This window comes from Oncorhynchus mykiss, chromosome Y (genome assembly GCF_013265735.2).
Source record: "Oncorhynchus mykiss isolate Arlee chromosome Y, USDA_OmykA_1.1, whole genome shotgun sequence".
NCBI lineage: Eukaryota > Metazoa > Chordata > Actinopteri > Salmoniformes > Salmonidae > Oncorhynchus > Oncorhynchus mykiss.
Window position 1 is genome coordinate 45,607,617 of NC_048593.1, and position 13,643 is coordinate 45,621,259.

The window sequence follows — 13,643 nt, forward strand, 5'->3', positions numbered from 1 at the left end:
TTTAACTAACAATACATATTTTCATTGTCTTATGCTCATAGGCTTATCCTCAATGATGTCATACTGATTTCCTCAATCATCTAACTTAACCTCGTTTCTCTTGTCCCCATCCCCTCATCTATTTCTCTCTCTTTCTACTCTCCCTATCCCCTTCTCACTTCCTCTCCCTATCCCCTTCTCACGTCCTCTCCCTATCCCCTTCTCACGTCCTCTCCCTATCCCCTTCTCACGTCCTCTCCCTATCCCCTTCTCACGTCCTCTCCCTATCCCCTTCTCACTTCCTCTCCCTATCCCCTTCTCACGTCCTCTCCCTATCCCCTTCTCACTTCCTCTCCCTATCCCCTTCTCACTTCCTCTCCCTATCCCCTTCTCACTTCCTCTCCCTATCCCCTTCTCACGTCCTCTCCCTATCCCCTTCTCACGTCCTCTCCCTATCCCCTTCTCACGTCCTCTCCCTATCCCCTTCTCACTTCCTCTCCCTATCCCCTTCTCACGTCCTCTCCCTATCCCCTTCTCACTTCCTCTCCCTATCCCCTTCTCACGTCCTCTCCCTATCCCCTTCTCACGTCCTCTCCCTATCCCCTTCTCACGTCCTCTCCCTATCCCCTTCTCACGTCCTCTCCCTATCCCCTTCTCACGTCCTCTCCCTATCCCCTTCTCACGTCCTCTCCCTATCCCCTTCTCACGTCCTCTCCCTATCCCCTTCTCACGTCCTCTCCCTATCCCCTTCTCACGTCCTCTCCCTATCCCCTTCTCACGTCCTCTCCCTATCCCCTTCTCACGTCCTCTCCCTATCCCCTTCTCACGTCCTCTCCCTATCCCCTTCTCACGTCCTCTCCCTATCCCCTTCTCACGTCCTCTCCCTATCCCCTTCTCACTTCCTCTCCCTATCCCCTTCTCACGTCCTCTCCCTATCCCCTTCTCACGTCCTCTCCCTATCCCCTTCTCACGTCCTCTCCCTATCCCCTTCTCACTTCCTCTTTCCATCTCTCTCTGTTTTCCAGTCCTTCCCGCTCCCTCTCCGTCCCTCCCGCCTCCTCCAGCCTCCTCCTTACTCGGTGGTAACCTGGTAGTCGTGGCCGGTATATCCCTGTGTCTGGCGGTCATCCTAGCGACCATCCTGGTCACCCTGTGGCGTAAACTCTGCCGGACACCCCAGTGTAGCTCGGTCCGCCGCGGATCGATGCACTCGCCTGGGGGACGTAAACTCTCTGACGAGGCCTCCATCTGTGGGAACAGCCTCCAGAGACCCAGCCTCTCCGACAGCCAGGGGGGCACAGGGCCAGGGCTAGCCCAGAACGAAAGGCCTAACCTGGGGTGCAAACCTCTGCCTCAACCCCCTCCTCTGGTTATTCCCCTGGTTCAGGACCCAGATAGACTGTCTCCATCGGGACAGAAGGTGCTACCGCCAATCTTCGGGTAGGTAGAGTTGGTTTGTTAATTTCGCATCTATGTTTTTAATTTAATGTATTACTATAATTAATATATGTTCATAAAATACCGTGTGCTCCACAAATACACTTTGACAGTCAAATTTTGACCAATCAGATTGCTTGGCTGGAACTAATCATCTCATAACTGACAATTGATGTGTCGTCTGCGAAACATTGAACAAAAAACATGTATTTATATATATATATATATATATATATATATATATATATATATATATATATATATATATATATATATATATATATATATATATATATATATATATATATATATATATATATATATTCATATATTTTAAAAGGCTTTAGGACTGTTCTGAGTCAGAAGTACAGGGAATAACTGTAGTTTTCTGAGTCAGAAGTACAGGGAATAACTGTAGTTTTCTGAGTCAGAAGTACAGGGAATAACTGTAGTGTTCTGAGTCAGAAGTACAGGGAATAACTGTAGTGTTCTGAGTCAGAAGTACAGGGAATAACTGTAGTGTTCTGAGTCAGAAGTACAGGGAATAACTGTAGTGTTCTGAGTCAGAAGTACAGGGAATAACTGTAGTTTTCTGAGTCAGAAGTACAGGGAATAACTGTAGTGTTCTGAGTCAGAAGTATGGGGAATAACTGTAGTGTTCTAGCTGAAGTACGGGGAATAACTATAGTGTTCTGAGTCAGAAGTACAGGGAATAACTGTAGTGTTCTGAGTCAGAAGTACAGGGAATAACTGTAGTGTTCTGAGTCAGAAGTACGGGGAATAACTGTAGTGTTCTGAGTCAGAAGTACGGGGAATAACTGTAGTTTTCTGAGTCAGAAGTACAGGGAATAACTGTAGTTTTCTGAGTCAGAAGTACAGGGAATAACTGTAGTGTTCTGAGTCAGAAGTACAGGGAATAACTGTAGTGTTCTGAGTCAGAAGTACAGGGAATAACTGTAGTGTTCTGAGTCAGAAGTACAGGGAATAACTGTAGTGTTCTGAGTCAGAAGTACAGGGAATAACTGTAGTTTTCTGAGTCAGAAGTACAGGGAATAACTGTAGTGTTCTGAGTCAGAAGTATGGGGAATAACTGTAGTGTTCTAGCTGAAGTACGGGGAATAACTATAGTTTTCTGAGTCAGAAGTACAGGGAATAACTGTAGTGTTCTGAGTCAGAAGTACAGGGAATAACTGTAGTGTTCTGAGTCAGAAGTATGGGGAATAACTGTAGTGTTCTAGCTGAAGTACGGGGAATAACTATAGTGTTCTGAGTCAGAAGTACAGGGAATAACTGTAGTGTTCTGAGTCAGAAGTACAGGGAATAACTGTAGTGTTCTGAGTCAGAAGTACAGGGAATAACTGTAGTTTTCTGAGTCAGAAGTACAGGGAATAACTGTAGTGTTCTGAGTCAGAAGTATGGGGAATAACTGTAGTGTTCTAGCTGAAGTACGGGGAATAACTATAGTGTTCTGAGTCAGAAGTACAGGGAATAACTGTAGTGTTCTGAGTCAGAAGTACAGGGAATAACTGTAGTGTTCTGAGTCAGAAGTACGGGGAATAACTGTAGTGTTCTGAGTCAGAAGTACGGGGAATAACTGTAGTTTTCTGAGTCAGAAGTACAGGGAATAACTGTAGTTTTCTGAGTCAGAAGTACAGGGAATAACTGTAGTGTTCTGAGTCAGAAGTACAGGGAATAACTGTAGTGTTCTGAGTCAGAAGTACAGGGAATAACTGTAGTGTTCTGAGTCAGAAGTACAGGGAATAACTGTAGTGTTCTGAGTCAGAAGTACAGGGAATAACTGTAGTTTTCTGAGTCAGAAGTACAGGGAATAACTGTAGTGTTCTGAGTCAGAAGTATGGGGAATAACTGTAGTGTTCTAGCTGAAGTACGGGGAATAACTATAGTTTTCTGAGTCAGAAGTACAGGGAATAACTGTAGTGTTCTGAGTCAGAAGTACAGGGAATAACTGTAGTGTTCTGAGTCAGAAGTATGGGGAATAACTGTAGTGTTCTAGCTGAAGTACGGGGAATAACTATAGTGTTCTGAGTCAGAAGTACAGGGAATAACTGTAGTGTTCTGAGTCAGAAGTACAGGGAATAACTGTAGTGTTCTGAGTCAGAAGTACAGGGAATAACTGTAGTGTTCTGAGTCAGAAGTATGGGGAATAACTGTAGTGTTCTAGCTGAAGTACGGGGAATAACTATAGTGTTCTGAGTCAGAAGTATGGGGAATAACTGTAGTGTTCTAGCTGAAGTACGGGGAATAACTATAGTGTTCTGAGTCAGAAGTACAGGGAATAACTGTAGTGTTCTGAGTCAGAAGTACAAGGAATAACTGTAGTGTTCTGAGTCAGAAGTACAGGGAATAACTGTAGTGTTCTGAGTCAGAAGTACAGGGAATAACTGTAGTGTTCTGAGTCAGAAGTACAGGGAATAACTGTAGTGTTCTGAGTCAGAAGTACAGGGAATAACTGTAGTGTTCTGAGTCAGAAGTACAGGGAATAACTGTAGTGTTCTGAGTCAGAAGTACAGGGAATAACTGTAGTGTTCTGAGTCAGAAGTACGGGGAATAACTGTAGTGTTCTGAGTCAGAAGTACAGGGAATAACTGTAGTGTTCTGAGTCAGAAGTACAGGGAATAACTGTAGTTTTCTGAGTCAGAAGTACAGGGAATAACTGTAGTGTTCTGAGTCAGAAGTATGGGGAATAACTGTAGTGTTCTAGCTGAAGTACGGGGAATAACTATAGTTTTCTGAGTCAGAAGTACAGGGAATAACTGTAGTTTTCTGAGTCAGAAGTACAGGGAATAACTGTAGTGTTCTGAGTCAGAAGTACAGGGAATAACTGTAGTGTTCTGAGTCAGAAGTACAGGGAATAACTGTAGTGTTCTGAGTCAGAAGTACAGGGAATAACTGTAGTGTTCTGAGTCAGAAGTACAGGGAATAACTGTAGTTTTCTGAGTCAGAAGTACAGGGAATAACTGTAGTGTTCTGAGTCAGAAGTATGGGGAATAACTGTAGTGTTCTAGCTGAAGTACGGGGAATAACTATAGTTTTCTGAGTCAGAAGTACAGGGAATAACTGTAGTGTTCTGAGTCAGAAGTACAGGGAATAACTGTAGTGTTCTGAGTCAGAAGTATGGGGAATAACTGTAGTGTTCTAGCTGAAGTACGGGGAATAACTATAGTGTTCTGAGTCAGAAGTACAGGGAATAACTGTAGTGTTCTGAGTCAGAAGTACAGGGAATAACTGTAGTGTTCTGAGTCAGAAGTACAGGGAATAACTGTAGTGTTCTGAGTCAGAAGTATGGGGAATAACTGTAGTGTTCTAGCTGAAGTACGGGGAATAACTATAGTGTTCTGAGTCAGAAGTATGGGGAATAACTGTAGTGTTCTAGCTGAAGTACGGGGAATAACTATAGTGTTCTGAGTCAGAAGTACAGGGAATAACTGTAGTGTTCTGAGTCAGAAGTACAAGGAATAACTGTAGTGTTCTGAGTCAGAAGTACAGGGAATAACTGTAGTGTTCTGAGTCAGAAGTACAGGGAATAACTGTAGTGTTCTGAGTCAGAAGTACAGGGAATAACTGTAGTGTTCTGAGTCAGAAGTACAGGGAATAACTGTAGTGTTCTGAGTCAGAAGTACAGGGAATAACTGTAGTGTTCTGAGTCAGAAGTACAGGGAATAACTGTAGTGTTCTGAGTCAGAAGTACGGGGAATAACTGTAGTGTTCTAGCTGAAGTACGGGGAATAACTATAGTGTTCTGAGTCAGAAGTACAGGGAATAACTGTAGTGTTCTGAGTCAGAAGTACAGGGAATAACTGTAGTGTTCTGAGTCAGAAGTATGGGGAATAACTGTAGTGTTCTAGCTGAAGTACGGGGAATAACTATAGTGTTCTGAGTCAGAAGTACAGGGAATAACTGTAGTGTTCTGAGTCAGAAGTACAGGGAATAACTGTAGTGTTCTGAGTCAGAAGTACAGGGAATAACTGTAGTGTTCTGAGTCAGAAGTACAGGGAATAACTGTAGTGTTCTGAGTCAGAAGTATGGGGAATAACTGTAGTGTTCTGAATCAGAAGTACAGGGAATAACTGTAGTGTTCTGAGTCAGAAGTATGGGGAATAACTGTAGTGTTCTAGCTGAAGTACGGGGAATAACTGTAGTGTTCTGAGTCAGAAGTACAGGGAATAACTGTAGTGTTCTGAGTCAGAAGTACAGGGAATAACTGTAGTGTTCTGAGTCAGAAGTATGGGGAATAACTGTAGTGTTCTAGCTGAAGTACGGGGAATAACTGTAGGGTTAGATGCTGAAGTACGGGGAATAACTGTAGTGTTCTAGCTGAAGTATGGGGAATAACTGTAGTGTTCTAGCTGAAGTACGGGGAATAACTGTAGTGTTCTAGCTGAAGTATGGGGAATAACTGTAGTGTTCTAGCTGAAGTATGGGGAATAACTGTAGTGTTCTAGCCGAAGTATGGGGAATAACTGTAGTGTTCTAGCTGAAGTACGGGGAATAACTGTAGTGTTCTAGCTGAAGTACGGGGAATAACTGTAGTGTTCTAGCTGAAGTACGGGGAATAACTGTAGTGTTCTAGCTGAAGTATGGGGAATAACTGTAGTGTTCTAGCTGAAGTACGGGGAATAACTGTAGTGTTCTAGCTGAAGTATGGGGAATAACTGTAGTGTTCTAGCTGAAGTACGGGGAATAACTGTAGTGTTCTAGCTGAAGTACGGGGAATAACTGTAGTGTTCTAGCTGAAGTATGGGGAATAACTGTAGTGTTCTAGCTGAAGTACGGGGAATAACTGTAGGGTTAGATGCTGAAGTACGGGGAATAACTGTAGTGTTCTAGCTGAAGTATGGGGAATAACTGTAGTGTTCTAGCTGAAGTACGGGGAATAACTGTAGTATTCTAGCTGAAGTACGGGGAATAACTGTAGTGTTCTAGCTGAATTATGGGGAATAACTGTAGTGTTCTAGCTGAAGTATGGGGAATACCTGTAGTGTTCTAGCTGAAGTACGGGGAATAACTGTAGTGTTCTAGCTGAAGTATGGGGAATAACTGTTGTGTTCTAGCTGAAGTACAGGGAATAACTGTAGTGTTCTAGCTGAAGTATGGGGAATAACTGTAGTGTTCTAGCTGAAGTACGGGGAATAACTGTAGGGGTAGATGCTGAAGTACTGGGAATAACTGTAGTGTTCTAGCTGAAGTACGGGGAATAACTAGTATTCTAGCTGAAGTACGGGGAATAACTGTAGTGTTCTAGCTGAAGTACGGGGAATAACTGTAGTATTCTAGCTGAAGTATGGGGAATAACTGTAGTGTTCTAGCTGAAGTACGGGGAATAACTAGTATTCTAGCTGAAGTACGGGGAATAACTGTAGTGTTCTAGCTGAAGTACGGGGAATAACTGTAGTATTCTAGCTGAAGTATGGGGAATAACTGTAGTGGTCTAGCTGAAGTACGGGGAATAACTAGTATTCTAGCTGAAGTACGGGGAATAACTGTAGTGTTCTAGCTGAAGTACGGGGAATAACTGTAGTATTCTAGCTGAAGTATGGGGAATAACTGTAGTGTTCTAGCTGAAGTACGGGGAATAACTAGTATTCTAGCTGAAGTACGGGGAATAGCTGTAGTGTTCTAGCTGAAGTACGGGGAATAACTGTAGTATTCTAGCTGAAGTACACCACTTGCATCACACCACTTGCGTTAAGTGTGTGAATGTTGCATAATAAATATACACGTTTTTTTCAATCATTTTATCCAAACTGGGCGAGCGTCGTCAAGCATCTGCGAAGCCAGGCGCCAAAATAGAACTTTGTTCCTGTAGCACTTGACGTGTTGCAAGTCCCGCCTCTCCCATCTCCTCATTGGTTGTTAGGAGCACATACCCACGTGGGGGATTTAAAAGCTGAACTGAGGCCCACACTCCAGTCCGGTTGGTGGTGATAATGCACCTTAAAGTTGGTTGCCACCTGCCATAAAAAGTCCACAGAAGACTGAAGGAGAGATTAACTTCCCCTTTCATCTGTGGATTCATTATCGTAGAGAACACACGATTCTGTGCGACTCAAAATTCTACAAAGATCCAGGAAAAAAAAGCATTTCAGGTAAAATAACAACCCAATGTTTATATCCCAGGACAAATTACCTAGCAACAGCAAGCTAGCTAAATAGGACAAATTACCTAGCAACAGCAAGCTAGCTAGATAGGACAAATTACCTAGCAACAGCAAGCTAGCTAAATAGGACAAATTACCTAGCAACAGCAAGCTAGCTAAATAGGACAAATTACCTAGCAACAGCAAGCTAGCTAGCTAAATAGGACAAATTACCTAGCAACAGCAAGCTAGCTAGCTAAATAGGACAAATTACCTAGCAACAGCAAGCTAGCTAGCTAAATAGGACAAATTACCTAGCAACAGCAAGCTAGCTAGATAGGACAAATTACCTAGCAACAGCAAGCTAGCTAGATAGGACAAATTACCTAGCAACAGCAAGCTAGCTAAATAGGACAAATTACCTAGCAACAGCAAGCTAGCTAAATAGGACAAATTACCTAGCAACAGCAAGCTAGCTAGCTAAATTACCATGAGTGTTTCATGAGTTTCGACCTGTCCCCAAATGAAAACAGTTTGTTCAGACTTTGTTTTGATACTTCAACCTGCGTGTCCAGGACAAAATCAACAGGCACACGGATGGAGCACACGGACGGGCTAGTCAGCATGTTTGCTGAAACAAGCGCACTAATAAACCTATTCATTCTCTCGCTTGGATTCATCAACACATTTTAAAACTGCTGATCAATTGAAATAATAACCTTCTGACTATATGACTGCGGTATCGTCTGGTTCAGCAGCAGCTGTAGGGTTAACTATATGACTGTATTCTCCAGGTATCGTCTGGTTCATCAGCAGCTGTAGGGGTTAACTATATGACTGTATTCTCCAGGTATCGTCTGGTTCATCAGCAGCTGTAGGGTTAACTATATGACTGTATTCTGTCCAGGTATCGTCTGGTTCATCAGCAGCTGTAGGGTTAACTAAATGACTGTATTCTCCAGGTATCGTCTGGTTCAGTAGCAGCTGTAGGGTTAACTATATGACTGCAGTATCGTCTGGTTCATCAGCAGCTGTAGGGTTAACTATATGACTGTATTCTCCAGGTATCGTCTGGTTCAGCAGCAGCTGTAGGGTTAACTATATGACTGTATTCTCCAGGTATCGTCTGGTTCAGCAGCAGCTGTAGGGTTAACTATATGACTGTATTCTATCCAGGTATCGTCTGGTTCATCAGCAGCTGTAGGGGTTAACTATATGACTGTATTCTATCCAGGTATCGTCTGGTTCATCAGCAGCTGTAGGGGTTAACTATATGACTGTATTCTATCCAGGTATCGTCTGGTTCAGTAGCAGCTGTAGGGTTAACTATATGACTGTATTCTGTCCAGGTATCGTCTGGTTCATCAGCAGCTGTAGGGTTAACTATATGACTGTATTCTCCAGGTATCGTCTGGTTCATCAGCAGCTGTAGGGTTAACTATATGACTGTATTCTATCCAGGTATCGTCTGGTTCATCAGCAGCTGTAGGGTTAACTATATGACTGCAGTATCGTCTGGTTCATCAGCAGCTGTAGGGTTAACTATATGACTGCAGTATCGTCTGGTTCAGCAGCAGCTGTAGGGTTAACTATATGACTGTATTCTCCAGGTATCGTCTGGTTCATCAGCAGCTGTAGGGTTAACTATATGACTGTATTCTATCCAGGTATCGTCTGGTTCATCAGCAGCTGTAGGGTTAACTATATGACTGCAGTATCGTCTGGTTCATCAGCAGCTGTAGGGTTAACTATATGACTGCAGTATCGTCTGGTTCATCAGCAGCTGTAGGGTTAACTATATGACTGCAGTATCGTCTGGTTCATCAGCAGCTGTAGGGTTAACTATATGACTGTATTCTCCAGGTATCGTCTGGTTCATCAGCAGCTGTAGGGTTAACTATATGACTGTATTCTCCAGGTATCGTCTGGTTCATCAGCAGCTGTAGGGTTAACTATATGACTGTATTCTATCCAGGTATCGTCTGGTTCATCAGCAGCTGTAGGGTTAACTATATGACTGTATTCTCCAGGTATCGTCTGGTTCAGCAGCAGCTGTAGGGTTAACTATATGACTGTATTCTATCCAGGTATCGTCTGGCCCAGCAGCAGTTAAAAGAGATGAAGAAGAGAGGTTTAAAGGAAGCCACCCAGCTCTATCACGTCTCACAGAGCCCTGTCCACGACACTCTTCTGGAGGACTCGCCCACCTCCACTCCTACCCAGCCAGGGTTCACCCTCCCTGGGCTCGGCCCCAACCCCAGCCCCCTGGACCTCCAGGAAGAAGATTCTAATCTGAGCCGGTTTCGTATCACCGCCCCTTTCCCCGAGCACAGGGTCCCACAGCGCAGCTCGGTTACTCTGCCAGACAGACTGAGCCCCAGGGTGGAGCTCGTCCTGGGGCCTCCCGTGGCCGGATACATGAGAGAAGGTAGGGGAGGAGGTGGCGGGAGCTCCCAACGACGAGACCGCACGGCAGACTGGGTGGAGATGGTGGAGAGGACTGGGTTAGGAGGGATGGGTGGAGGAGGCGTTCCCTCCAACTCGTACCAGAAAAACCCAAACTGCAGACGGACATCCAGCTTTCACGACACCAAGCCCCCACCTCCTCCAGCAGCCCCATGTCGCCCCCACAGGGAGAGGAGTCAGACCCAGGTAATAACCAATAACAACCAGGAAAGTAATAACCAGTAACAACCAGCAAGGTAATAACCAATAATACCCAGCAAGGTAATAACCAATAACAACCAGGAAGGTAATAACCAATAATACCCAGCAAGGTAATAACCAATAACAACCAGGAAGGTAATAACCAATAATACCCAGCAAGGTAATAACCAATAACAACCAGGAAGGTAATAACCAATAACAACCAGGAAGGTAATAACCAATAATACCCAGGAAGGTAATAACCAATAATACCCAGGAAGGTAATAACCAATAACAACCAGGAAGGTAATAACCAATAATACCCAGGAAGGTAATAACCAATAATACCCAGGAAGGTAATAACCAATAACAACCAGGAAGGTAATAACCAATAATACCCAGGAAGGTAATAACCAATAACAACCAGGAAGGTAATAACCAATAACAACCAGGAAGGTAATAACCAATAACAACCAGGAAGGTAATAACCAATAACAACCAGGAAGGTAATAACCAATAACAACCAGGAAGGTAATAACCAATAACAACCAGGAAGGTAATAACCTGGACCACAATGGAAATAAGTCAGTAGGCTTTGTGTTTTTATTCCTTGATAATATTTAATGTATGTATTGTTGTACTCAAATGACAGTGTATATATGCACAATTGATGATTAATTCAGACATTCATCTATTAATTAATTCAGGTGGGTCCCCGCACCAGGACCCTCCCCGAGGGCAGCTGTAGGACCCGAGGAACCTTGGAGACCCAGAACCCAGCCTATCCCATCCCAGAGCAGAGCACCCCTGACTGGGCAAGGCCCGAACCGCGACCCCTTTGGCCTGGGGACGACAGGAGAAGACCCTGGGTGGAGACTGGATGTCCTCTGTTTTCCAGTAACAAACCCAAACACGCTGAAAACAACAACACCTACTTGATCTCTGACCCTAAACACACAGAGACCAACACTACAACGGCGGCCATGTTAGGATCTGAGCTGCTTAGCAACACTGAACTCACCCTGGAGAGGGAGAGGCGGAGGATTGGTGATCGAAGAGAAGGTGGTGAAGATAGAGGAGAGAAAGGTGGGACTTCAGGTATAGGTGGACCAGGATTAGGACCAGGGGTGGGGTCTCGTGGCTGCCCTGCTTACCTCACCCCGGACCGGGCAGAGCGGGCAGAACACAACTGGAACCGTCGAGGCCCTTCCCCGATTCAGAGAAATATCCTGGCCAGGAAGCTGAGAGAAGCTCAGTCTTGCAACACCGCCTCCGACCAGCAGGGGCGCCATAACCAACAGCAGCAGAGGCAGCGCAGCTCCACATTTAGCGTGTCTGCCAGTGAACAAAGGAAGGGGAGGTGCAGGTCTCTTCCTCTGTCTGGGGACTCCCCCTATGGACTGACTGAGGCAGAGCAATGCATGCTGGATCTAGATATGACCTCGCTATACCTGGGAGAGGATGAATTCTGACCTGTACACACCTAGAGGGGAGGAGAGGAGAGGGTTAACGGACACTGAAGAGAGGAAAGAAAAGCAGGGGTTGAGAGGAGGAGCTGTCTTGTTGCCTGAAAGGTGCCCACTAGAGGAAGAGGAGAAGAGGAAGAGAGGAGAGGAGAACATGTCTTGTTGGCTAGAAGGTTCCCAGAAGAGGAGGAGGAGGAAGAGAGGAGAGGGGGACCTGTCTTGTTGCCTGGAAGGTGCCCAGAAGAGGAGGCGGAGGAGAGGAGAGGAGAGGAGGAAGTTGTAAAGACATGACTGAGCCTTTTTTTTTTTTTTACTCTTTTACTGAAAACCCTTTGGGTAACGCTTGACACCAGCATCATAACACGTTATGACACAGTTATAACCATGTCACAACAGCTGACATAACTTATCATCATGATCGTAACACTATCATCAAATCAAATTGTATTTGTCACATATACCTTACCGTGAAATGCTTACTTTCAAGCCCTTAGCCAACAATGCAGTTATAATAAAAATAAAAGTTAAGAAAATATTTACTAAATAAACTTAAAGTATAAAATAAAACAATAATACTTTTCTAAAAAGTAACAATAACGAGGCTATATACAGGGGGTACAGGTTAGTCAAGGTACTTTAAAGTTGGGGTATCTTTACATTAATTTTTATATTTTTGACAACTTTTACTTTGACTTAAAATAAAAAAGTACTTTTTATACCCAAAAAGTTCTTGTTACATTTGGAACGCTTTAGCAGGACAGGAAAATGGTCCAATTCACACACAAGAGAACACCTGGTCATCCCTACTGCCTCTGATCTCACTAAACACAAATGCATCTTTCGTAAATTATGTCTGAGTGTTGGAGCGTGCCCCTGGCTATCTGTAATTATGTCTGAGTGTTGGAGCGTGCCCCCTGGCTATCTGTAATTATGTCTGAGTGTAGGAGCGTGCCCCCTGGCTATCTGTAATTATGTCTGAGTGTTGGAGCGTGCCCCCTGGCTATCTGTAATTATGTAGGAGTGTAGGAGCGTGCCCCCTGGCTATCTGTAATTATGTAGGAGTGTTGGAGCGTGCCCCCTGGCTATCTGTAATTATGTAGGAGTGTTGGAGCGTGCCCCCTGGCTATCCGTGAATTTTTTTTAAAGACAAGAAAATGAAGCCGTCTGTTTTCCTTAATATAAGGAATTTGAAAAGATTTGTACTTTTGCATACTTAAGTAAAATTGAGCAATTACATTTACTTTTTGATACTTACTGCAAGTATATTTACAACCAAATACTTTTAGACTTTTACTCAAATAGTATTTTACTGCGTGACTTTCAATTTTACTTGAGTAACTTTCTATTAAGGTATGTTTGACAATTGGTTACTTTTTCCACCAATGTAGGTGAAGTGACTATGCATAGATAATAAACAGCGAGTAGCAGCAGTGTAAAAACAAAGGGGGTTAAATGCAAAAAGTCTGGGTGGCCATTTTGATTAGCTGTTCAGGAGTCTTATGGCATTCTGTTTAGAAGCCTCTTGGTCCTAGACTTGGTGCTCCGGTACTGCTTGCTGTGCAGTAGCAGAGAGAACGGTCTATGACTAAGGTGGCTGGAGTCTTTGGTCATTTTTAAGGCCTTCCTCTGACACCGCCTGGTATAGAGGTCCTGGATGGCAGGAAGCTTGGCCCCAGTGATGTACTGGGCCTTACGCACTACCTTCTGTAGTGCCTTGTGGTCAGAGGCCGAGCAGTTGCCATGAATATTTTCGACCTGTCCCCGAATTAATATAGTTGGTTCAGAGTTTGTTTTGATATTTCAACTTGAGTGTCCTGATCGCTTCTGGTGCGGATGGACAAAATCAACATCAACATGCGCGTGATGGTGCAACCAGTCAGGATGCTCTCAGTGGTGCAGCTGTGGAACCTTTTGAGAATCTGAGGACCCATGCCAAATTATAGTTTGTTGGTGATGTGGACGCCAAGGAACTTGGAAGCTCTCAACCTGCTCCACTGCAGCCCTGTCGATGAGAATG

General features: G+C 44.1%; 1 protein-coding gene across 1 annotated transcript in view; it reads left to right on the top strand.

Moving 5' to 3' along the window:
* LOC110509476 (thrombospondin type-1 domain-containing protein 1) overlaps positions 1-12,494 on the top strand; it is a 75,182-nt gene extending 62,688 nt beyond the window's left edge. Inside the window, exons 9-11 of the mRNA XM_036967921.1 lie at positions 1,005-1,419; positions 9,602-10,166; positions 10,868-12,494. Of these exons, the coding sequence (XP_036823816.1) occupies positions 1,005-1,419; positions 9,602-10,166; positions 10,868-11,632 (1,745 nt within the window). The 3' untranslated portion in view covers positions 11,633-12,494. The remainder of the gene's footprint in view (positions 1-1,004; positions 1,420-9,601; positions 10,167-10,867) is intronic.
* Positions 12,495-13,643: the final 1,149 nt, after the last annotated feature.